Consider the following 26,499-nt stretch of genomic DNA (forward strand, 5'->3'; position numbering starts at 1 on the left):
TGCCTATTTAACATACATTGAAGCTCTAATTATCACTGACTGTAATTTCTGCATCTCATTGCATTCAACTCTCACCTTAATTTTTTTTATACCTGCCAAGTTTTCACTTCATCCATCTAATGAATATGGCTTGCATTTGAGTCCTCAAAAGCTTATGCCATAATAATTTTGTTATTATATAAAGTGTCACAAGACAGTACTTGTGTGTGAGCAGCAAGACACACTATGGCTTGGCTATAAATTAAATCAAAATAATTTGGGACAGACTAAGAGTTTTGTGTATAATACAATCCAGCTACCTAAGAACATATACAGTAATTATAAATGAGCCTCTTACATATGTACCTTAAGTATGTATGCAAACTCAATGAAAGATGGTTACAGGTAGGTAGCCGTGTTGGTCTGGATCGAAGTAAAATAAAAAAATTCCTTCAGTAGCACCTTAAAGACCAACTAAGTTTTTATTTTGGTATGAGCTTTCGTGTGCATGCACACTTCTTCAGATACCTGAAGATATCTGAAGAAGTGTGCATGCACACGAAAGCTCATACCAAAATAAAAACTCAATGAAAGATGTGAGCTTGCTTTTTCCGGGTAATCTCATGTATCTGAGATAGGTCTGATTTGAGATTACCCATGTATTTGAGATAGGCCTGATTTGAGACAAACTCTCACCTCCTCATCAACACAAAGAAGCATTTCTCTTTTCTGATCATATTTTTCAGAGTTGAAAATCCCTGTTCACAACAAATTAGTTGTGGAGAGCTGTAGAAGAATAGCCAATGCTCTTGAAGAGAAGTGTGGATGCTGTTTCTGGCTGTAGAAATATTTTGATAATGTACTGAAATGTTTAAATGTTTATTTGATTGTCCTTGAATCTTCCCACCACACTTGTTTATTTGATTGTCCTTTAATCTTCCCACCACACTTGCCATCCTCTCCTGGCACAACTGTGTGGCACGCCACACCCTTTGAAAACCACTGTGCTAGTAAGTCAAGTTGTGCTTTAATAAAGTTAGTTTGAGAAATGCTGCCCTGTCCTGATTCTGTGCTTTCTATATTTTTGTTTTTGTTTTGTGGTGATGGATTTAAAGGACCAGTGCTGACATAATGTTCATTGTCCCAAGCTAGTTTCAAATTCTGCTTAAGATCAAACACTGGTAGGCATTAGCCATGGCCAGTTGGCGGCAGCATTGCTTCTGAGTAACAGTTGCTGGAAACTGCAGGAAAGGAGAGTGGTCTTGTGCTCGGGTCCTGCTTATGGGTTTCCCACAGGCATCTGGTTGGCCATAGTGGGAACAGGATGGTGGACTAGATGGGCCATTGACCTCATTCAGTGGGGCTCTTCTTATGCCAAGGCTTGTGCCAATGTACTCCTTAGCTGAGAAAATTTGCACCAGACACAAGAGAGAGCATGTAATATTGCAGCTTGCCCATGATCCCTTAACTGGTAAAGAGGCTGATTGTGTTCTGCTCCAGTCCTGATTGAGGCTTTCATTATGTGAGGGTGTGTAAGTGTTTTTGTGTTCATGTTTATAGACAGCACAGTCTCATTTGTGCTTCTTGTCGCTTGCCATTTCTTTTGTTACAAAAGCTTTTCTTCCCCAGTGTGTTTCTGCCATTCCTTGAAAGTAACAAAATAGGCTTATAAAGGCTAGAACATGTTGATAAGAATGCATATTTCTTTCCTTGCACAATGGAAATTCTGCCTTCAAAACAGTAAAGCAGGGTGAACTGCCAGCAGTCATGGAAATGAAGTTTTTTCTTTTCTTTTGCAATAACATAAACACTTGGGACAAATGTTGTTTAGTCAAAGTTGCTTGACAAATATACTATTCTGTCATCATAGGGGTGAGATGGTAGTTCATTCTTTATCCCTTTTAAATCTTGATCACCTGTAGAAGTTGTGATTATGTGTGCCTGTTCTTCAGAAGCAAATTTTAAGAACAGGCTGTAAAAACAAATCTGTTGGAAGTATATTGGATGTAATCCATTAAAAACTGAGATCAGAAGTGCTGATGTGAGAGCAATTATAGTATTGGGAGATTTACTAACTTGCTAAATTTAAGTGTTAAGTGCTTAGCTTTTTGAGGAGGAAAGAAGCATTAAGAGATCGGGAATCGGTTTCTTATTTTCCCCAAACAAGCAAGGAATAGCATGTTTGTAAGGAGCAAAGCATAAAACCTGGATCACTCTGGGGATGCTATAATTCATGGGTATCAAAACACCACTTTCTCTAAGTGATCTTACAGCTAAAATCCAACCATTTGAGGGTGCCTCTTGTTACACAACAGTGTTTTACTTGAGAGAACAGTGCTGATGATTCTGAGGTTCAGTAATTTTTCAGAAGCAGTGTGACATCACTCTTGTATCGGTTTTCTAGCTAGCAACTCTCAGAGCCAGGATGCTTTTTCTTGGTGGCAGTGCTGTGCACAGCTCATGGGGGAGCAGCTTCAAGACAAAAGGGTTGTGCCTCGTATTTTTCCAAATGCTGTTTGCATTGAGGCTTTGGTGAAGAATGAATTTCTCTGAAGGCTGGTAAGTGATTGTGTATTTTCTTTTACAAATGGATAATTTCTTTTGGTAAACTAAGCCACTTTTTAACATGCACAGTTAAAGTACATTTGCTTCAGATTAGATTTGGAGAAAGAGCATGTGGGTTTGTTTTTTGTTTTTTTGGTAAGCTTTACTCATCTAATTTCCATTATCATTAATTGTGCATAACAGGAAAGATTTTATTTTTTAAAAAAACACAGCTGTGTGGTTGTTGAAAATATTGCAAGCTGGAGAATAAATTTGCATGCTGCATGTAAAATAAATAAATAAAATTTTAAAATAGCTTAGACATAAGCAAGTTTAGAAAACAAACTTGTCAGCTTCCTTACTTTGTCCTGTCTGATAGGTTGAGGAAGATAAAAGTGATAAAACACTTAAAAGTTCCATAGAAATTATTAATGGGGACTTCAACATTTTCTGTAGATTGTCCAGTTCATGACTGCTGTTCTGCATTGAAGAATTCAAATGGAAAATGCAGGGAATTCTGTTTTGGCAATATGCATTGTGAAGCTGTTGTTGGAATTGATTCTGTGAACGTTACTTGAAAAGCAGGGCATATCTTCCTCCATTTAAGTAGTGAAGAAAGTGATGTTTGTTCTAAGCGAAGGCATAGAATCAATACAACTGTGGAAGTTGGGGATGTTAAGACTCTTCAGAAGATCTTGCATCAGCCCCTATCCATCTAACTGAGGAGCTTGTGTCATCCATAACAGATGCTTGTTTATTTTTACAACATCCAGAGAGGCTTTGGTTTCTCTCTCTTAACTTATTTTTAAAATTGTGCATGTGTTTAGAATCTCTTTTTAAAATTTTAAGCTTAGTTTTTGAGCTGCAGTGCTAGTATTTTATCACTTGCCTGAAGCAATTAGCATAGCAATCATTAATGTTAAATAACTTCTTTTTAAACCTATCTAGAGGTCATGATGCAAGAAAAATACTGCTCATGGAAACTGAATATGCACTTTTGAATGAGAAATGCCCACACAATAGTCTGATTTGTGGGCATTAAAGATCAGAATTGCATGTATGAACTTGCGTTCCATTTATAAACTGCTCTCTTCCCTCCCTAGTATCACTGAAAAAATCAGAAACATTGCCTTTTTTACTAGCGAGAAAAATCTTTGTGAGAGAAGCAGTTTTTAATTATAATCACCAGAGCAGTTGTTCATTCAAAATCCTACCATGTCAAATCTGGTTTTTGTGCAGATAAAGTTATACAATTATTTATGAACATATACATAGATATCACCTGTAGCGAATCCTTGAATTTATTACAATAAGGATGTTAGGACTTCATGGATATATATAATATTAAGCCTATCTAATCCAACTTTTCTGGGGTTCCTGTAGCGTAAAGCCCCTAATCTCGGCAAATGATAGATATCTATTTCTGGCAGGGGAGAGGCTGTGCCTGGAATTCAGATGGATTGATTTAGTCTATTTTTGTACCAAGCAGCTCTTTGCTTTCAAAGCTAGAATAGAGTCATTATTTTCTAAAAATGCTTTTATTTCATTTTGCAGTATGTAATAAACAAGAACTGTTATAAACACCTTGACTGTCTTTGTATTATTCATCAATAAGAGCATTCAGGCTATCATGAATGGAAGGGAAACACATTGTCACACCATACAGATAACATACAAGACTATACTGTAATCAAGGAGATCTCTCCAAAGTCCACCAAGATCCAAGTTGCTATTTAGTTCAATAACACTTTTTTGTTTTTGTTTTTGGTACTCTAAACTCTGTGGGTTAATGCCAGGATCTGTCCAGGTCTTCTTAGGCCCCTATGCCTGGGCAGGACGTCTGGAACACCTTCAGCATACACCCGGGAATCATGGACTCATAACTGGGCTTTATGAGCACCAAATCAGCAGTAAACAGCAGAAGCATTTGTAGAGGTTTCAAAACATTCCTCATTTATTTCTATTAACTACTGCATATTTACAGATCTGGCTTTGTGAGTGTTACAGCCTCTCACTTAGCCATCTTGTCTACAGAAGATATTAAACTGCACACAGCACACGGCAGAGAGCAGAGTCAGGACTGAAAAACAACAAAGTAACAATTCCTAACTGTTCCCTCCCAACAGCAGATATCACCAGATTTTCAGAATGGGAGGGGTGAAAATGCTCACAACCTCCCCCTTTTCATTCTGACCATTATGAAAATCTAGCACAAAAGCAATTTCTTTACATATATACCAAGTTGTTCCTTATTAACAGCTTTAGTCAAAGCATCAGCAGGTATTTCTTTCCCTGGCATATATGAGACTTTTACAACTCCTTTCTGAATGCATTCTCTGGCACGGTGCAATTTGATTAGCAAATGTTTTGTTCTTTGCTTGCACCCTTCTGAATGGATTAGTTCTATGCAGGCTTTGTTGTCCTGATAAACTTGAACTGGACAACAAATTTTTACTCTCATATCCTCACATAGTTGCAACAACCACTCTACATTCATGAGGGAAAAATTTAAAGCGTTGAGTTCTGCTTCACATGAACTCATGCTTATTGTTGCCTGTTTCTTACAAGACCAATCAAATAGGCACTGATTGTACAAATAACACACACCTGAGGTGCTCTTGCCATCAGTTGTATCACTACCAAAACTGGCATCGGCATAGATCTCAAGACCTCCAGATTTTTGGCTAGTAAGCTTCAACCTGTAATGCATAGTGCCTTTTAAATACCTAACTATGCGTTTCAGTGCCTTCCAGTCTTGCACTGTAGGTTGATTTACATATCTGCTGAGCAAATTTACGCTAACAGCAATGTCTGGTCTTGTGCACCTTGCTATAAAACTAAGTTTACCCAAAACACTTCTGAACAATGTAGTGTCAGGAAAAACATTAGCATTAGTATCATGTTGGTACCCTGTGACCATGGGGGTGTCTACAGAATTGGCATCTGTCAGATTTAATTTTTCAATCACATCATTGATCTTACGTGATTGATGCAGCAAAACATCACCTTGCTTATTTCTCTCTACTTCCAGTGAGAGATAATTGCTGACTTCCCCTAGGTCTTTCATATCAAAATGCTTTTGCAGTTTTGCAAGAGTGGTTTTGTAAATATTTGCATCCTTCCAGAAAAACAAAATATCATCCACAAAACAAATGCAGTACAATTTGTGCTGGTTAGATTCTTTAACAAAAACACAAGAATCAGCCTTTCCTTGCTGGAAACCTAAGGAAAACAGCACTTCTGTCAGCTTAGTGTGCCAGCATCGAGCACTTTGTTTTAGACCATACAGGGATTTTTTTAATTTACACACCATTCCCTTTTTTATCTGCACTCCGTCTGGCGGTGACATGTAAATACTCTCATTGAGAATTCCGTACAAAAACGCAGTATTTACGTCGTGATGAGATATGGTCATGCCCTCTTCTGCAGCAATTTTCATCAACAGCCTAACTGTCTCAAATTTGACTGTCGGTGAATATGTCTCATGATAGTCCTGATCAGGAACTTGAGAAAAACCACGTGCAACTAATCTGGCTTTATATCTGACCACTTTACCAGTCTGATCAGTCTTGGTTTTGTAAATCCACCTGCTGTCTACAAGTTTCATGCCTGGTTCTACTGGAACCAATTCCCACGTGTCATTTTGCTTTAGGGAATTCAATTCAGCTTTCATGGCATTAAGCCAAGGTTCGGCATCTTTTTCAGGTAAATTTTGAACCTCTTTGTAGTTAGTTGGTTCAAAAACTGAGTTTGGATTGCTAGTGGCAGCCATATCTGAAATAGCAGCTTTAGCAAATTCTTTAGAAAATCGTTTAGGTGCTTGTCCCTTGGTAGTTCTCTCAGATCTACGCAATACTCTGGGATCCTCTGGGTCTGGTTCCTCCTCCTTGGGAGAATGGTGACCTGTATCTGGCAAAGATTCTACCTCTAGATCAGTGTCAGACCCATCTGATTTCTTAAAAGAGGTCTTTTCATTCTGATCATCTGTATCAGTGTCAGAATCTGTGCTACCATCAGCATCAATTACAGGTTTTGCCTCTTTGTTAATTGGTTTCACCACCTCATCATCTGAAATGGGATGACATTGAAAAATGCCAACTTTGTCCCATTTTGGATTACAATCCATGCTTCTGGTCAGCCTAATTGTGTTTGTGTCTGTCATCAGCACACGATAAGAACCTTTTTCATAACCTAGAAAAATGCCATGTTGACCAGATTTGCTCAGTTTGTCACCTTGCAGAGTGTGCACCCAAACTTCAGAACCGAAAATTTTTAAATGTTTTACAAACGGTTTCCTTTTGAACAGCATTTCGTATGGGGTGCAATCAATGGCTGATTGATATCTGCGGTTGTAAATATAGGTGAAACACGATAGAGCTTCAGCCCAAAAGGGGTTGGGTAGGCCTGAATCATGCAACAGAGTTTTAATTCCTTGTTGCAAGGTCTGGTTTACTCTTTCACATAAACCATTCTGCCATGGAGATCTGGGCGTGGCAGTCATGTGCTCTATGCCCTGTTCTGCAGTAAAGTTTTCAAACTGTTCTGAACAAAATTCTCCACCCCTGTCAGTGAAAAGACAACGTACATGCTCATCGTGAACATTCCTGAGCCATGCACAAAATTTTTGAAACTTAGAGAAGGCTTCAGACTTCTTTTGTAACATATAGACCCAAACATATCTAGAATAGGCATCTATCAGAACCAAAAAATAACATGAGTTTCCTCTAGAGAGCGCTAGAGGTCCAACCAAGTCTGCATGCACAATCTCATAAGGTTTCTTAACCTCCCTCCCAGATTTTGTACCTTTGGGAGCTTGCTTAATTTTGTTCTCTGCACATGAGACACATTTCATATGATAAGGACACTTTTGAACTTTCATGCCCTCAACCATATTTTGCATTTTACCTACTGCCTGGAAATGCAAATGACCAAACAAACGATGATAATCATGAATACAATGGTTATGCAATTTCTCATTCTTATCTACTGATATATTACAGCACGCCTTTTCAGTTTCTTTAGTTGCTCCAGCAGCTGTACCTGTAACAAAAGGCAATACATATAAACCATCAACACACTTAGCATAAAGAATGAGTTTGTTGTCTCGAAGAATTTCACACCGAGAGTTTGCAAACACCACTTTAAATCCTTGAGCGTCTAGCTGAGAAACACTCAAGAGATTATCCTGCAAATGAGGAGCATACATAACATTTTTAACTGTTGCATTAAGGCTCTGCAAAGAAACCGTTCCCTGAGCCAAACTTTTAATAGTCGTTCCATCCGCTTGATGAATTGCTCCTCCCTGTTTCTCAAGATGAAGAAAGAGATTTTTATCATTGGCCACGTGCCTTGTGGCTCCTGAGTCGACAACAAAAACAGAACGTGTGAGTTGATTAGAACTGCGTGAAATCAAAGCCTTTGATGCAGCTGGCCCTTGGGGTTTTCGGCCTCCTCCCCCTTTGCCTTTGAAGTTGCCCTTCTTCTTTGAAGAGTTTTTACACTGATTTTTAAAATGGCCGACCTCTCCGCAAGAAAAACAGCGGCGCATTTTAAGAGCTTTTGCAACACTTTCACTTTCCCCTGTTGAAGGCTTGTAGGCATTTCCAACAGCCTTGTCCCTGCTTTCTCTAGCAGTCTGTCTGCGATCCCACTCATTCAAGAGCACGCTAGACACATAATCTTCTGTTAGACGGTCATTGGGCAAAGACGACAATTGAGCAGCTACAGCATCATAAGATTCATCCAAACTGTTTATGATAAGCATTGCAAAAACAGCTTCTGAAATATTTAAGTCTCGCTGGACAAGATCCTGTCTGAGACGTTTTAATTGGGCTAGATGGCTGGGCAAATCACCATCTTTCTGCAATTCCAGCCTACACAGCTTTTTAAAGAAAAGCACACTGGATCCTGCATTTTGTCTTAGATGCATATCTCGAAGTTTATTCCAAACAGCCCGTGCAGTCTGCTGGTTCTCCAAGTTGACCAACAACTGGTCCTGGACACTCAGAATAATTGTCCCCCTGGCTCTCATGTCTGCCTCATGCCACGCTGGCCATCCATCATCATCCTCATTAGGGGGGTCATCTTCTATAATATGGTAAAGCTTTTCCCTTTGTAAAAGTGCTTTCATTTTGACCTGCCATGTAGGATAGGTCTCTGGTGTAAGGAGAGGAAAAGATAGAGACATCTGGCCAGAATGTGCAGAAGCCATGCCTGTGTTTAGTTAACAGCAAGACACTTCCCTTCATGCACCCCAAATACTCTTGACTCTCTCAGCAACTTCTCTCCCCACTCAGCACAATTAACAGGCAAACTGGAAAAGCGTCTCTGCTGTCTTCCTGGCAGCCAGCAACATACCTTTCTGTAAATCAAACAGCAGCTTGAAAAACAGCTTCAGCTCACAGCTCAACTCCGATGTGCAGCATCAGATGGAAATGGATCAGAAACATCCAATTATCCAACCATCAATAGCCATCTGCAACCACCAGTCTGCTACCAGCAACCATCCGCCTGCTACCATATGTGGGTTAATGCCAGGATCTGTCCAGGTCTTCTTAGGCCCCTATGCCTGGGCAGGACGTCTGGAACACCTTCAGCATACACCCGGGAATCATGGACTCATAACTGGGCTTTATGAGCACCAAATCAGCAGTAAACAGCAGAAGCATTTGTAGAGGTTTCAAAACATTCCTCATTTATTTCTATTAACTACTGCATATTTACAGATCTGGCTTTGTGAGTGTTACAGCCTCTCACTTAGCCATCTTGTCTACAGAAGATATTAAACTGCACACAGCACACGGCAGAGAGCAGAGTCAGGACTGAAAAACAACAAAGTAACAATTCCTAACTGTTCCCTCCCAACAGCAGATATCACCAGATTTTCAGAATGGGAGGGGTGAAAATGCTCACAAACTCTGAGGGTGCTATTCAACTAAATCGAAGAGCAGACCCATCAGAATCAATGGACTTAAGTTAGTCCTTTGAATGGGTCTGTTCAGACTAAGATTTTTTTGAATACCACCCAGAATACTGAAAGTTCTTCTGTAGCGGGAACTTCATGAAATTCTGTAATTGTTTTCTTTTAAAATACATTGTGATTAAGTCTTTTGTTGTCCAGAGCACTTTCTTTGGCTTCTTGGAATGTCTTGCTTCATGCTTAGTATCATACTTGAATATATGGATTGTTTTAGCCTAGCCCAGTAAGGCTTCTAAGTTCTAAAGCAAATGTTTTCCATAGGATGGTCAGGTCTCTGTGATGCTTAACTCCTATGGATGAAGAAATGTTTCTGTAGGGACAAGTGCAATCCTGTAGCAGCTTGGGAGCCATGGTGGTTGGTTTTGGGAAAGTGATAAGTAGTTGGCTGGGGTCTAGAGCTCCCTTTAAGGCACTTCTGCTCATGTAAGATGGTCCCCCAAATTTCTACCAGTTGCCCCCTCTAGTTACAGTCATTCACAACATACCCCATGCCATTCTATACCCCCTCAACCCTTAGGAACCTTTAGGAACAGCTTTCTTGGGGGGAGGGCATGGGACTGGAGAGGCAGAAAAGCCCTATTTTGCAAGTTCTGTTTGCATATCTCTTGAATTATTGATTATTTTTAGAAGTCAAGATATCAAGGATGTAATTTTCAAACATCACTTGAATTCAAGCTGTGATAAAGAACATTAAACCAAGGATGTCCTTGTTTGTTCATTTAAGTATTACATGAGTAGATCATTTTTTAAAAAGCAGCATTCTTAATTCTCCATTAATATCTCCATTCTTAATTCAGGGGCAAGCAGTATGTCTCGCTTAGGAATATAGGAAGCTGTCCTACATCAAGTCAGCCCCTTGGTCCATATCAATTAGTATTGTCCATACTGACTAGCAGCAGTATGTTCAGAGCTATTTATCATTGGTATGTTTGAATTGGTCTATTTTATTCATTATAGCTAAGCATTCTCTAACTGGGTTCAAAAGTTGATTGTATTGAAGATCTTGGGGTATGTAAATGCAATTACCTAATACCCTTTTCTTCATAACAACTCTGTGAGGTAGATTAGGCTGAAAGTTGCAATGACACCCTTCACCTTTATGGCCACCCAGGGATTTGAACCCAGGGACACCTATCCAAGATGATAATAATAATAATAATAATAATAATAATAATAATAATAATAATAATAATAAATTATTTGTACCCCACCCATCTGGCTGGGTGTCCCCAGCCACTCTGGGCGGGCTCCAACAAAAATTTAAAATACATAAAAATGTCACACATTAAAAACTTCCCTGAACAGGGCTGCCTTCAGATGTCTTCTAAATGTCAGGTAGTTATTTATCTCTTTGACATCTGATGGGAGGGCGTGCCACAGGGTGGGTGCCACTACCAAGAAGGCCCTCTGCCTGATTCCCTGTAGCTTTGCTTCTCGCAGTGAGGGAACAGCCAGAAGGCGCTCGGCGCTGGACCTCAGTGTTCGGGCAGAACAATGGGGGTGGAGACGCTCCTTCAGGTATACTGGGCCAAGGCCATTTAGGGCTTTAAAGGTCAACACCAACACTTTGAATTGTGCTCGGAAACGTACTGGGAGCCAACGTAGGTCTTTCAGGACCGGTGTTATATGGTCTCAGCGGCCGCCCCCAGTCACCAGTCTAGTTGCCGCATTCTGGATTAATTGTAGTTTCCGGGTCACCTTCAAAGGTAGCCCCACGTAGAGCATGTTGCAGTAGTCCAAGCGGGAGATAACTAGAGCATGCACCACTCTGCTGAGACAGTCCGCAGGCAGGTAGGGTTTTAGCCTGCGTACCAGATGGAGCTGGTAGACAGCTGCCCTGGATATAGAGTTGACCTGCACCTCCATGGACAGCTGTGAGTCCAAAATGACTCCCAGGCTGCACACCTGGTCCTTCAGGGGCACAGTTACCCCATTCAGGACCAGGGAGTCCTCCACACCGGCCCACCTCCTCTCCCCCAAGAACAGTACTTCTGTCTTGTCAGGATTCAACCTCAATCAGCACTATGCACTACACCACATTGACTAACCATAACATTCTTATTTTTTATTATACATGCAATAAAGGGATAACTGTGTCATCTGCATTGGGGGGGGGGATCTCTTAAACTGATCAAATCTGGGAAGATGGACTGCATTCCACCCTGTACTTTATCGAACATTTATGCCTCTGTCAAATCAGTGCTGTTGTATTTGCAATATCCTGGTGCAAATAATTTTTGTTTATTGTGAGTGAACTATCCAAGTCCACTTGGGTAGCTACAGCTATCTGCCAATGTAACCTCAGAAGTAAGTTATGAGCCAGTAGTTAGCTCTTTCATCTCTCCCACTGGCAGAACAGTGACAGTGGAGCTCATCAATCAACACCTGAAGATTATACTTACTCTAGCAATGCTAATAATGTAGGTGGCAGTGAAACACCTGAGCTATGAATGTTCATAGAGAGAAGTGTTGGCATGTCCTGAGCTACTTACGGTAATTCCAAAGGTTACACTGCCACAGATGTTACAATGAGTAGAATGACAGGTGGTTATTCAGAATTTAGTTTGAAGGACCACAACGTGTGAAAGCGGAAATTGAATTAATTGTATGAATTGTGTAGATTTGAGAAACTACACATATAGCTTAGCCCAAATCCATAAAATGTTTACGCTTTGTCTAATAACTAGAGTTGAGCTGAAATAGTTTTTGGCTTTGTGCTTGCTTTTATTATTGTTGAACGCCTCAGTGTTCCTGTGCACTCTTTATTACCCTCTAGAAATATTTGTCTTATTTTCATCCAAGATTTGGACACTAGAAAGTGTGCGCAACCCCAAAAGGGTTTTCTTGGGGGTGCTACGCTATTCCCCAGAGGACAGCCCAGAAAAGCTCAGGAGCCCTGGGAGTCAAGGAGCTGTGTAATTCCTGAGTTTACTTAACCTGATTGGAGAGAAGCCACCCCAGCTGAACTGAACTGAATTGAAGTTTTGGCAGTCTCCCTTATTTTATTCTCTGTGGGGTGGAGCTGTGGACCAGGCCTAAGAGCAGTGAAAACACTGGGAATTTGAGTGCAAAAATTGCTGACAAGCTTTCATGCCAAAGGAGGGGCACATCCAACCATGCACATATGCCTCTTTCCTTGAACTTGTAAAATGGTAAGCAAAGTATGAGCAGAAATTATGGTGAACTATAGAGAAGAATAGCTAATTAGAGGCCAAAATAGATCTTTTCCAACTAGTCAGGGAAATGTGGCCTAAACAAATAGGGAACCCTGAACAGATCTTAAGATCTGTCAACGTTTATATACTGGTTAAAAGATGAGTTTACAATCTAGAACTGTTTGCTGTGAATTGCCTTGTAGTACCCAAATACAACTTTATTGTGATGAGAATAAATCATGAGTGGTAATTACTGTTGCTGCTAAAATATTTGATGCTCTGCGAGAACAGATTTCAGTCATAAATTCCAAGAAAAGAAAAGAAAAACACATGCAGCCTATAATCTTAGAGGAGAAGAACGAGAATGAAGTTCACTCATTTCCTGAAGCTGTTTCAAATTTTCTGTGGGAGTGAGTGCTTGTGCGTATATTAGTCTAGTGGCAAAGGAGAAGTGAGTAATGTAGCATATGGCAAGATGCAATTAATTTGAACAGTTACATGCAAATTACTAATTACTTGGTATTCAGTTAAAAAAGAAATTTCAGCAAAAAATAAGTCAGCATTCTGTTAACAGATCAGTTTTCTTTACACAGTGCATATAATCATTATTAGAGAAAGAATAGTGAAACATAGAAGACCAGCAAGTTCTATATCACATCCATGTAATGTTTTAGGTGCATTTTTGGTAAAAGGATACTGCTCTGGACGTTTTTTCCTCCAAATGATGACACTTTTTTGCCTATTCATTCCAAGTGTATACTAATGTAAGCAGTGTTTCCATGTGCTCTGGCACTCATCATGGTCCTCAGTGTGCTGGTAGTGGTTTAGTCATGCTGGCCCCATGACCTGGAAAGGTGTCTGTAGATAAACGCCGGCTCCCCAGGCCTGAAGCAAGATTAGTGCCACACCCTATAGTCGCCTTTGACTGGACTTAACCATCCAGGGGTCCTTTACCTCCCCCCCTTTTTACTAGGCTTGTATCAAATTACCTTGATTGGGAGGGAAAGGTGGGGAGGGTGACACTGATTCAAGGTGACTAAATTGACACCTGAAATCAGAGCTTCGTTTCTTTTTGTGGATGAAAAAGCAACAGTGCTCTGACAGTGCAGATCATTGCATTTTTTTAGTGCTGATTCCACACGCACATGTGCGTGTACACACACACACACACACACACCTTACCCTTACCCTTACCCTTACCCTTACCCTTACCCTTACCCTTACCCTTACCCTTACCCTTACCCTTACCCTTTGCTGGGTCCCAGGAAAAATCTACCCTGTTGCCTCAAGGGTCCTTTGTGATGGTGGGAATTTTCCCCACCAGTCATTTCCAGGGGTGCAGTCTTCAATGCAAGACAACAAAGGCTGTGTGTAGAAATGTGAAGGCCTGGGGGGAAACCGGAAAAATTCGGGGGGGGGGGGAACCAGGTTTTTCCCTCAGGTTTTTTCCTGAAGCCTTTTTTGTTTTTTCCCAAAAAAATGGAAACTCACCAGGAGGAATGCTGGATTAACTCCTCAGGTGCATCTGGAATGTTTTATTTTAACATGATGAATAAAATATTTTAAGATAAGGGGTTCAAATATTTTATAAATCATTTCTTAAAAATATGTATGGTATCAGATTATTCTAATTTCTGTGAGGACAAGCAAGTCCTAGGTTACAAACTGAACTCTCCAATGTAAGAACAAGATACATTTCTTCCTTTAGGAGGTGCTGTTGTCACCAGAAAAGAAAAAGGTTTCAGTTTTGTTTTTGCATATGTGTGGTATGCATTGGTTCTGTTCCTCTTCACTAGCCTCAAAGCACTGGAAGAAAAGGGTAGAGAAGCTTGTTTCAATCAGAGCAAACCTTCAGTTTTTAGAAGTCCATAATAACTGTGATAATGGCAGACACAACAGAGTAGATAGATGCAGAAGCAGAGACTGACACTGATACTGATCATTACAGCTCAGAAAATGATTCTGTTTAAATTTCATGCCCATTCATTGAAACTTAGTCCCACTTCCTTCTTCAGTTCTTTTTATGTGAATGTTTTTTAAAATACTGTGGAGCGGAAATATGAATAATTGTTACTTCTGGATTTTTAAAAATTGTTTTGTGGGGTTTTTTGTGTGTTCCACATAAACTAGTAAACAGTTCAGGAGATTGTTGCTCCATTTGTTACAAATACAAATAAATATTGTTTTAAAAGTAAATTCTGCTTGTAATAATTGTTTGGATACACTATATTTTTAATATGCTAGGTGTGATAACTTTATTCCCCTTGAAAACTGTCCATAGTTATATTTTATGTTTCTAAAGTAACAGAATGACTTTCAATCTGGAAAAGAAATGCTAATGTAGCATTTTTTTTTAATTTTTCAAAAACATCCGTTTTCCCCCGAAACAAAACAGGTGGTTTTTTCCGAGCTTCAAAATTTCCAGAAATTTTACACCTCTAGCTGTGTGTGTCCTCATGATTAGCTTATAAGAAGATTAAACAAATACAGAGGATAAGTCTATCAGTGGCTACTAGCCTTGATGGTTGTGTTCTGCTTTCACTGTTGGGAACAGTTTGCTTCTGAATACTAGTTGGGGGGGGGGAGGTTGTAGCCTCCGCCTGCCGCTCCTTGATAAGGGTATCCTGTTAAAGGAATTTGGGGGCTTGGTACCTGTCCGAAGCCTGGGTGTGGGCTAGGGTCGTGGCATGACCCCAACGGGGACCCGTGGGGTGCCCTGATTTCACATATGTCATTGGGCTCCCCCATCTGGTGGTTTACCCTTAGTAGACTCCCTGCAGATGGACAGGAGTCAAGATATAGCATGGTTTCACCCAACGCCTAAGCCAAACCGCTCACATCTGTAACCAATAAAGTTGTGGCCTATTTTATCCCATTAACCTAAAATATTCGTGTTTGTGTGTTTATTATCTAAGGGAACTGCGGGGCCTGGGGTCTCTGCACGCAACTAGTTAGTGGAAACTACAGGAGGGGAAAGTGCTGTTGTGCTCAGGTCCTGCTTGCAGGCTTTCCATGGGTTTCTCATTGGCCACTGTGTGAGCAGGATGCTGGATGCTGGATTCGATGGGCCACTTGTCTGATCCAGAAGCACTCTTCACATATTATTACTTTATATAAAAGAAGGTGTGCATTTTTACATAATTTATGCATGTCTCAGAACTTTGGTTTTTTGTTTTAGTGCTGAGCATATGATGCACTCCTGCAAGATTGCTTACACAGCATATTCATAGGTTCAGCTGAAAATGTGAGAATCAGCTTTGAGTATTGATTACTTCCAGCAGTCCTTTTGGTTTGCATGCTGTATTTCATACCCAGATCTCTAAACTGTGTTACCCAGCATGGTGTCCTCCAGATGTTCTGAGAAATAGCTCCCATCATCCCTAGCCAGCATGGCGAAACCTCTCATCCATGAATTTGTGATGAGTAGGGGAGAGATTGGAATAGCTGCAACATCAGCTTGCCCCTCTGGTCATACTCCTTGTGCATGCATTGCAGCCCCTTTCATGAAATCTACATAGGCATCAAATAAATGAATGATCTTGCTTAATATCCATGATATGTAAAAACAGAAGCCAAACAAATAATTACAGTGGTACCTCTGGTTGCTGAGAAGAGAAGACTCCCTGGAAAAGACCCTGATGTTGGGAAAGATGGAGGGCACAAGGAGAAGGGGACGACAGAGGACGATATGGTTGGACAGTGTTCTTGAAGCTACCAACATGAGTCTGACCAAACTGCGAGAAGCAGTGCAAGACAGGAGTGCCTGGCGTGCTCTGGTCTATGGGTTCACGAAGAGTCGGACACGACTAAACGACCAAACAACAACAACCTCTGGTTGCAAACATGAGCAGTATGCAACCCGCTTCTGCGCACGTGCGGCTCGTAATTCGGCGCTTCTGCGCATGCGCAAACCGCCAAACCCGGAAGTAACCCATTCCGTTACGTCCAGGTTTGGCACATTCACAACCTGTGTTGTATGCAACCCGCAGCATTTGTATCCAGAGGTATGACTGTAATTTCATAGTTGCTCCCATTTCTCTAGAAAAAAATGTAGTGCAAAAGGCATTTGCACTACTACATTATTAGATGTTTAGAATGATGCTTCTAAACATTTTGTTTTATTATAAACTAATACATTTTCATTTTTATAGCAAGCAATTCATATGAAAGCTTGTTCAAGAAATACATGAATTAAAACTTGAAAATTAGATTTAAATGAAACTTCTTTTATTGGTGATTTTGCAAGCTAGTAGAAATGTATTGCAATTATTCAGGCTTGGGATTTGGTTTAGAAGCTCAAATTCTATATCCCTTCTTCTCTTTGTGTTCATATATTTTTGCAAAGTAATGAATTCTGTAATTGCTATCTTCAGTGCTGGTTCCTATTTTGGTAAATACATGGTATACATTCTTATTATAAAATACTTGGAATGGCATGGTGCAGTTAAAGGTTTACAGATGTGGGGGCCATGATGTGGAGTTGTGAAAACACATAATGGTTAAACACTTGCTGCTAGCAGGAATACCAATCTCTCTGGGTTTCAATTTAAAGTTGACTACAGTATTTTGGCTGGGGAATAAGAGGCTGATGTACATCATATAAAGTCATCCAAAGTCTTAATAGTGCTGCTCTGAACTAGCCCTAAAAACTAGATAGATGTTGTAATTTTGAAGCAAACTTTTAAAGTAAGATTTAAGTTTAAGAATTCTATAAAAATGAGTAATCACTTGTTACCTGGATGACCACCTTGTAATAAGCAACTTTTAGGCAGCATTCCTTGACAATTCAGTCTCTTGAAATACCTGAGTGAATCTAAGTGATTCTGAACTCGTAGCAGTTAATCTCCCATCTGGGTTATGTCTGTCATTTTCTTTCCTTCCTTCCTTCCTTCCTTCCTTCTTACTTTACTCTTTGTCCCCTTTTGGATCCTGTTGGCAGAGCGGTATGGGAGCTGCTTTTAGGAACTAGAAGAGAGGTTAGTATTATTTCTTCTGGAATCACCATGCTGGAATTATTTGTTTACATCAGTTATTGCAGTTATTGGCTAATTAATTTTTCCACTCATGTATACTTTGTGAAATGACAGTAAAGAAAGACGTATTTTCACATACAGTGGTACCTTGGTTTACAAACTTAATCTGTTCTGGAAGTCCATCCTTAAACCAAAGCGTTCTTAAACCAAGGCATGCTTTCCCATAACAGCGGGGGACTCAGTTTACAAATGGAACACACTCAACAGGAAGTGGAACATGTTCTGCTTCCAAGGCAAAGTTCACAAACAAAAACACCTACTTCCGGGTTTGCAGCGTTCTTAATCCAAGTTGTTCATAAACTAAGCTGTTCTTAAACCAAGGTACCATTGCAAATTGATTGTTCTCTCTCTCTTTGTTGTTGTTTAGTCGTTTAGTCGTGTCCGACTCTTCTTGACCCCATGGACCAGAGCACGCCAGGCACTCCTGTCTTGCACTGCCTCCCGCAGTTTGGTCAGACTCATGTTGGTAACTTCGAGAACACTGTCCAACCATCCCGTTCTCTGTCGTCCCCTTCTCCTTGTACCCTCCATCTTTCCCAACATCAGGGTCTTTTCCAGGAAGTCTTCTCTTCTCATGAGGTGACGAAAGTCTTGAAGCCTTCTGTCCTTCCAGTGAGCACTCAGGGCTGATCTCCTTAAGAATGGATAGGTTTGATCTTCTTGCAGTCCATGGGACTCTCAAGAGTCTCCTCCAGCACCATAATTCAAAAGCATCAATTATTCATTGATCAGCCTTCTTCATGATCTAGCTCTCACTTCCATACATCACTACTGGGAAAACCATAGCTATAACTATACGGACCTTAGTTGGCAAGGTCATGTCTCTGCTTTTTAAGATGCTGTCTAGGTCTCTCTTTGTAGGGTGATTCAAAATACAAATTAAGTAGTGGAATGTGTTGCTTTCCATAGGCTAGTAGTGGAAAGGATTGATAATCTAAAATATGCAAGATAATTCCTCAACATTACAAATGCTTGTAGTATCTTGTTTTAATTTTCTTTCCTGTCATATCCTCAATGGTGCTTTGTTAGAGCTCTTTTTAAATTCATTTTGTATGTTTTTAGTTTATTAAGAGCCCAATCTCAGTAGGGAGATAGATGTAAAAACCAATGCCTTCATTTGTGTCCGGACCACCAGGAACAATCTATCTATCTATCTATCTATCTATCTATCTATCTATCTATCTATCTAGTAAAATTTATACAAATTGTATAATTGATAGTGTAAAAAAATCTCAAAACCATTGCAAATGCTGGAGAAACGAAAAATCAAGCTACGTATGAATTGCATTTCCACTTAAGTAGTACATCTAAAAATTAATTTATTCCCCGTCTCATTAATGAATAAAACAGTGCAACATTTTCACTTTGGCTGAGAAAATGTGACCTTCTGTGACTAACATATTGCTGCTGATGTAGAGTGGATGAGTCTGCACTAATGCTGGCAGATTTTCAAGTAATTAACAAACTGTTGAGGTTCTAGCAAACACTCCTCTATTAAAGAGATCCTGAGATACAGAATATACTTTTTTTCAGTTTGCTTCTGGTCTGAGCAAACAAGGGTGTAATCCATCACACCTTCCAAAAGCAAGGATGAAAATACAGTAAGCTGGAGAGGAAACTATGCTGAATTTTTAAATTTAATATTGTTGGCCAATCATGATAAAGAGAATATTTTCAGAGACAGATGATGTTGATCTGCTTAACCAGTGAAAGAAATACTGAAGATTGTTTTTGGGTTTTTTGTATGTTTTGAGGCTGGGAAAACTATATTCCAAAAGAGGTTGCAAGTGGATCCAAAAACAGTTGCACTATTTATAACGTTAATTAGTTGCCTTTAGATTCTATTATGTAATCCAACTGTGTTCTTCTGTATGTGTGATAAAACAGACATCATAAGAAAAGGCTAACAAAAGATTTTTTTCTTTAATGCCTCTCAGATTTCAAAAACATTTTTTTATTAAAAGTGTCACTGTCCCAAGGAATGTATTTCTCAGATTTGCACTGTGCTGGTTATAGTCCATAGGAAGATTGCTAGGAACAATGGTTGGGGTATATGTTTGTTTAGTCGTCTTAGTCGTGTTTGACTCCATTTATAGCAGGTAAGTAAGTAGCCCTGAGTGCATTTAGAACTGTAATGTCCCTTAAATATTCTGAAAAGAGTTGCCATCATGAATCAAATTTAAGCACCCCCTCCTCCAGTTAAATAAGGCAGGAGATACCTTTGCTCCTTACTTCCCCAACTTGAACTGCTCAGTGTTATTGCTAGCCATTACTAAACAGCTGCTTCATGCCACTTCCAATGTGGGTGAATTTCAGTGGGAAGTGAAGTGATTTGTGCAAGAGCCAGATGGTCTCTTACAAGCTTAAAACAATTATCTCTTGGCTTCATCCAGAGAATGAGGCAAGGCCTGAAATTATTTGAGTTTGGGACAATGTAGAGCATATGTCCACAAGCCAAACAAAGCTTCCATCTAGGAGTAGAAATTCAGGCTTGCCAATCACCATGACCCTCCAAAAGCAGAATTTAGAAACCCATCTAAGTAAGAACTATTAATTCAGGTTCTCTGTTTAGTAGCTGATTAAGATCTTGATTATTCACTGAAGCCAAATGGTACTTAACCTTTTGGAACAGCTGCAGTAATAGCAAAGGGTCAGCAGACAGTTGGGCTCATGCTTTTTACTGCTCTGCTGTGGTTCCAGGTATTCACATTGTGAAAGTCATTTTCTCATTAAAAAGCTATAATTAAGACTAAATTTTATAACATGATTCATCCTGCTTGTTTTCAAAGATGTTCAAGGGACTAAGAAAATGGTTGCCAAAATACAGCCTGCCTTATTTTCTTACATCTCAAGATGCCTTTGAGAGGCACCACACAATGTTCTGAGATACCTTTTTAAAACATCATTGGAATATATCCAGTCTTATTAATAGTTGACATGGATAAACTTACTTAAACACTCTCTCTCTCTCTCTCTCTCACTCTCACTCTCACTCTCACTCACTCACTCACTCTCTCTCTCTCTCTCTCTCTCTCTCACACACACACACACAAAACGGACTTGTTATTTCTTCTGTTTCTCTTCCTCTGCATTGGGTTGTTGCAAGAACCTGAAGCAAGGCATGACACGGAGGGAATATGCAGGAAATAAGTCTCTTTCCATTTCTTCGCAATTCTCTATGCAGGAAAAAATGGGAGGGGAATAAGACACTTCTTCATAGTTACAGCAATGTGGTTACCTCTCCCTTCCTTTTAGGTTGGCTCTTTCTGTAAAAGCTGACCTAACATAGCACCTTCCTGGAGAATGGGGATGAAAGGGAAAGCAATTTAGCAATTTGAGGGAATTCAGCAATTTGAAGGAAGCATACAGTGCTCATCAAAGAGGAGAGGGACCATCAGGTTTATCAAACTGTGCCTGGGGTAATGTGTGATGATACAAAATCTCTGTCTGGTTCTTGCAGTTGTAGAAAGACTGTAAAGATGCATGCAACCCTGGTGTGAATTTGTATTTCTCCAGGGGAGCTTGGTCATCTATATTATATTCCCAATGGGAAAGGAAGATTTTTGGCAGACATCACACACTGATGTGTGAATAAATTTATGTCTGGTGGTGAATTTGCACGTGTAAACTGCTCTTGAGGGCTTTTATGTGATGTTTGTTGTAAAGACATGTATGAAGTATCTTATCTACCTAAACAAATAAATACTAGATTTTTTCAAGCTCTGGTAAATATACTGCAGTAAAATAAGCAAGTGATCAGCCCTACATTGAGAGAGCACTCATTGATCATAAGACAATCCTATCCATTTTCCTGGGAATAAGCCCTATTAAATTCAATGGGACTTACTTCTGAAGCAGAGATGTATAGAATTGTGCTGTAAAGCATATATGCCTAAATATATGGTAAAACAGCTCTTGGATATCTTAGAAAAGAAACATTTAGAATTATTCAGTAGATAGATTGCTCTTCCTGTAATTATACAGTGAGATGTTCTGACTATAACATTAGGTAAATTATTGCATTGTAGGCTGTGATGCATTTACTTTTCATTCCTGGTAAAATGTTGTAAATTTGAAATAATCTCGTTTGGAAGGTAACTCCCCCCCACCCCCCAAAAAAAATCAGGTTCAAGGAAACACTTAACATATATATAGAAATATATTGGAACACACTTCCAAGTTGATTGTGTTCTTTTTAATATCTCTTAACAGCATTGAATTAGTTGTTCTTTGTTCTGAACAAGCTTGTCAAGCTTATCTTTGTGTTTGAAAATCTATCTTCTAATATTTCCAGTAATAAAGCTCTGTATGTTATCTATAAGCAAATCATAATTATATTTTAGTGAATGTTGGAAATGTTTACCAAGAGGCTGTTTATGCGTCACCTTTTATTCCTTTATCAGGTTTACTGCTTGGGAGCTGTAGCCCTAGTTCTTAGCAAAGAGGTAGTTCACTAGAGGCATATAAGAGGCTGCTGGGAGTAACAGGCAGAATGGGAGAAAAAATAGTGGTTCATTTAGATAAAATTGTTAACCCTGAACAAGATGTTGCAGGTGTGCAGTGTGCTGTTAAGGAACAATGTTGGGTATCTGAGAAAATTATATATGTGGTATTGTTTTTATATGTGGAATTTTGCTTTTCTGTCATTTCCAGGGATGGTTGAATGAGTTGTTCTTGTATAAGCCAGAAATTCCCTACCATGTTGTTGAAATATTTTAGTATAAAGCCTGTACATGGGTAGAAATGATTTGTGTCAGTTCATTATTTCCCTCCTTTCCCCCTTTCCCACCAGACCTTGTGCTTACCCTAATGCAAGTTTACACACACACACAGAGAGAGAGAGAGAGAGAGAGAGAGAGAGAGAGAGAGAGAGAGAGAGAGAGAGTAGATATTCCATATATTGGATAGTTTTGTAGCAATCGTTCTGTTTTGAGGGACCCTTGTGCTAGAAGTTCAGATATATGTTTCTGGGGTGACATTTGAGCACACTGTACTCTTCCTTATGTGTCTACACAGGTGTTTTGTTAAGTATTCCAAGTCTTACAGTTATTGTTAAGCATTTTTGGCAAACTGGTCCCTTGAATAAAGAAGTAAGCCTAACTAGATCAAATGGCAAGCTGCCACCTCCTTAGATTATATTCCTCAATTCTCTCCAGCAAATTGGAAATCTATTATCATAGGTGTGCATGTGAAATTGTGTGGGAGCCAGAGAGATGATTAATGTGGATTTCAAAACTTGATGTTCAACAGCTAAAATGAGTACCTTTGTGTGAGAATTCAATTACTTTGGTGTTCCTTATAATGTTCTTTTGTTACCTTTCTAGTTAAGCATTCTAATTGGGGAGCCTGATAGTAATCCACGTTCCAGGAAAACCTTTTCTGCAGAAAGCTTTCAAACTGTTTTCTTAAATAGATTAATTGGGGGAAAAGTTCATATGTTCAGCTGAATGCAAATGCTTACATGTGCAATATAGAGTGACATTTTTTGGGAAATGGAAGGAGCTTGTGCAGCCACAGACCACATCCTTACTGGTAGTAGATATGAATATATTATATTACATTTTTTCCTGTCTTCAAGCAATATTTTATTAGCTTCCATCTATTGTATTTGTTTTATTGAAAAAGAAATGTTGGGGCAAAGAACAAAAATAACAATAAATTTTGCTGACTTTTTACTCCTTAAGGAATGGAAAGTTTGGTGTGCTGGGGTTTGGTTGTGTTGGCGCTTCTTGACTCTGCCTTCTTAATTTTAGGCCTCACATTCCTAATGAATTTGTAAATGGAGGAGGGCTGCAATTGTGTATCTATTATTATATGAAATTACTGTAAAAACAGTGAAATGTCTTTGTGGTATTTAAACTAACATACAATTTAGTTCTGGAGTAAATGTGGAGGAAAATATAAAATGTAGCGAGCATTGCAGGATTAATAGAAAATACTTTATAAAAAATTATCCTTGTTTTCTTAATGAAAATTATACTTAAACTCATTAAGCATATGGAGGCATCCATTTGTCCCCTGCGGAAAGCAGAAGTCTTTGGTCTGATCTAGCAGTGCTGCACTTGAGCCTTAAGGATTAACCCTCCAAGTTACTGAATATCCTCAGGCACCATTTTGCTTTATCTTGTTTAGGTGAATGGTTGCCATGCAGTTACTTATATGAAATAAGTAAAGCATTGAACTTGGGGATATTGTTAAGGTGAGAGTGAGTCGCCCAGGCCTTGCGGTCAGGGTTCACATCTGAGGAATGCAATGTGTATTTGCCTAAGGACTAAGGATCAAAAAGAACAGTAGAGCATCTGCTTTGCATGCAGAAGATCCCGGGTTCAATTTCTGGCATGGCCAGGAAGGACTGGAAACGTCCCTGGCTGATACAAGGGAGAACTGCTGCCAGCCAGTATAGATAATACTGGTATAGATGGTGGTCTGACTTAGTGCAAGGCAGTTTTCCATATTCATGTGTTATATAGGTGTAGTTGCAAAGAATTTGGACTCCAGTGTCTTGTGCTAAAATGCAATATTGAGTCAGTAGCCTCATAACTAAGAGCCTGCAGGTGAAAGGATTTATGATGTGAGCTGTCACTTAGTTTCTGGTGAAGACATGTCTTAGTCAGCTGTGCATTTTTGAAGGTTTCATGTGCCTGTGTGTGAGAGTGAAGTGCACCACTTACATATTGATTTGTGGCAGAATAGTCTTGCATACCAATTAAATACCTTGGAGGATTCTGGATTTTTGGATCTATGAGCATATTTTTAAGAGCTTGCCTTCTGTTCTTAACTTGTTCATGCTACCAAATATTTTATGTAATGACCTTCAATAACAGAAAATATAAAAATGCATCTCTACATTCATTTATCTCTTGGGTTCTTTAATTCTTCATGTTGATGATATATGAATTTACTAAAAGAAAGCTGTTTAGCCCAGGGAATGGTAGTCTAAGTGGATTTCATATAATTTAAAAGGGTATGTAGAAATGAGAGAATAAATGCTTACTCTTTAGAAGAGGGAATTCTAAACTTGAATTCTAGGCAGATAAATTTAATTAGCCAGCAAGAGAACCTTCTAGAATTATGTGTTGTGCAATGAAGCACAGAATTGGGCTGCAGTTCACCTAACAGAACAAGCAAGGTGTCTCGGAAGGCTTTTGAATTATTTTTCTTAGGAAGCTTTAGGAATGTGTCTAGAATAAGAGCACAGTGGAAAGTGGAATTGCAGTTTTGAGTTGTGCAAGTGGAACACGAATATTCAAATCAAAAGCAGATTGGTTACTGTTAATTAGTGAAGTGATTGCCTCTATAGCCTTACAGTGAAGTTATTTGTGGGTCACTGAGTTATATGGTTAACTATAGCTACTCAGATAGACGGTGTTGTTTTCGATATTGATTTCACCAGTATAGATTCTGGATATCAACAAATGCCTTTTCTTATGCTGTGAAAATGAGAATTGTGTGTTGATGTTTCTGCACACTGCTGAAAAACTGTTTGAACACATACACTAAAATAGTGAAAGAAATTCAGCTTTCAGGGAACCAAAATAACCCTGTATGCACACCCACACATGTGTTTTTAAAAAGCAGCTTTACTGGGTGATCATTATATTTGAATCAATCAGCATGCATTAACATATGCCCTTGAAATGCCCTTGAACTGAATGTGTCAGACTTTGTATCTGAGTACGTCTTTGGGCCCAAATCTGACATATAACCCAGTCCTTCACATGTTTACTTAGGAATCCTACCCAGTTCAGCAGGGCTTCCTTACAAGTACCTATGCATACAATTGCAATCTTCTACTCTGAACTGTAACATGCATTGGCTGTTTTCTCAGAGAGAGATGCAATGTTTGTCTGTGTGTTCAGCATCTGCCTCATATGTGGATAATATGACAGCATTCATGGCCCCATCCTGTAGGCACTGTGTTGTAATTGTACCCACTTCATGTCTTGTGATGTGACAGTATTCCACCATGCAAGATGGATGAAGCTTTTCTGGCTTCACAGTGGCCTGGAGTGAACACATCAACAAGTTAATCCACATTAAGGGCCTTTTTCTTCCATTGTTTTAAATTGGAACTTTGTTTTTGAAAAGCCTCCTTCTATGGTTTTGAAGGCAGCTTACAGTAGACAATAAAGCAGACAAAATTACAATAAAATAGGGGAATCACCCTCTTTGCATCTGAGGAAAATCTGTGCATTCCACATTTATGCTTTAATGTTCAGGAATATGTGGCAGTACATAACACTTGATCATAAAGATAGCGGGTTTTCTAAGAATAATTTCTCCTACCTTTGGTTTGTGTATGGAATATAATCTCCCCTTTCCTTAAGAATCTACTTGCTCTTTCACACACACACACACACACACACACACACACCTCTACACCTCTTTTAAAATGGTGTTGTCAAGATGTAGCACAGAAGCTACTGTTCCCAACAGTAAGCACAGGTTTTCATCCCAGTCTTCAGTGGGTGTATTCATGGCTGTCACGTAGCTAATGCTTTGACTTGTCATGTTTCTGCTTTCAACTGTGTGCAGACGTCAGAAGGCAGGACTGCTGTTGCATTCTGGAACAGTGAGGTTAAATGAGCATAACAGCAAACACCTAGGGTTACCTTCCAGCACCCAGGCATGAATGAGGAAAGTGGGAACAAACTACTGTAGTACTGTACCAGAAATGGAAAATTCAAATAGCACTCCCTCCTAATAAGCAATAAGAACGCCACATGGTAATATATTTAGGACAGCTCTCATTCGTTTCAGTGGAACTTACACTGGAGAATGTCTTAGAGGATTTTACTCCATGGGACAG

General features: G+C 39.4%; 1 protein-coding gene across 14 annotated transcripts in view; it reads left to right on the forward strand.

Moving 5' to 3' along the window:
- The window catches only part of PLEKHA5 (pleckstrin homology domain containing A5), a 177,383-nt gene that overhangs the window by 80,655 nt on the left and 70,229 nt on the right, over positions 1-26,499 (forward strand). Inside the window, exon 1 of one of the 14 annotated variants that reach the window (XM_060279146.1) lies at positions 557-2,538. The exons of the other annotated variants lie outside the window; for them this stretch is intronic. Coding sequence (XP_060135129.1) covers positions 2,519-2,538 — 20 coding nt within the window. The 5' untranslated portion in view covers positions 557-2,518. Of the gene's footprint in view, positions 1-556; positions 2,539-26,499 lie in introns of those variants that run through there. 14 annotated transcript variants of the gene reach the window in all.

The sequence above is a fragment of the Zootoca vivipara genome, chromosome 10, assembly GCF_963506605.1.
Source record: "Zootoca vivipara chromosome 10, rZooViv1.1, whole genome shotgun sequence".
Lineage (NCBI taxonomy): Eukaryota > Metazoa > Chordata > Lepidosauria > Squamata > Lacertidae > Zootoca > Zootoca vivipara.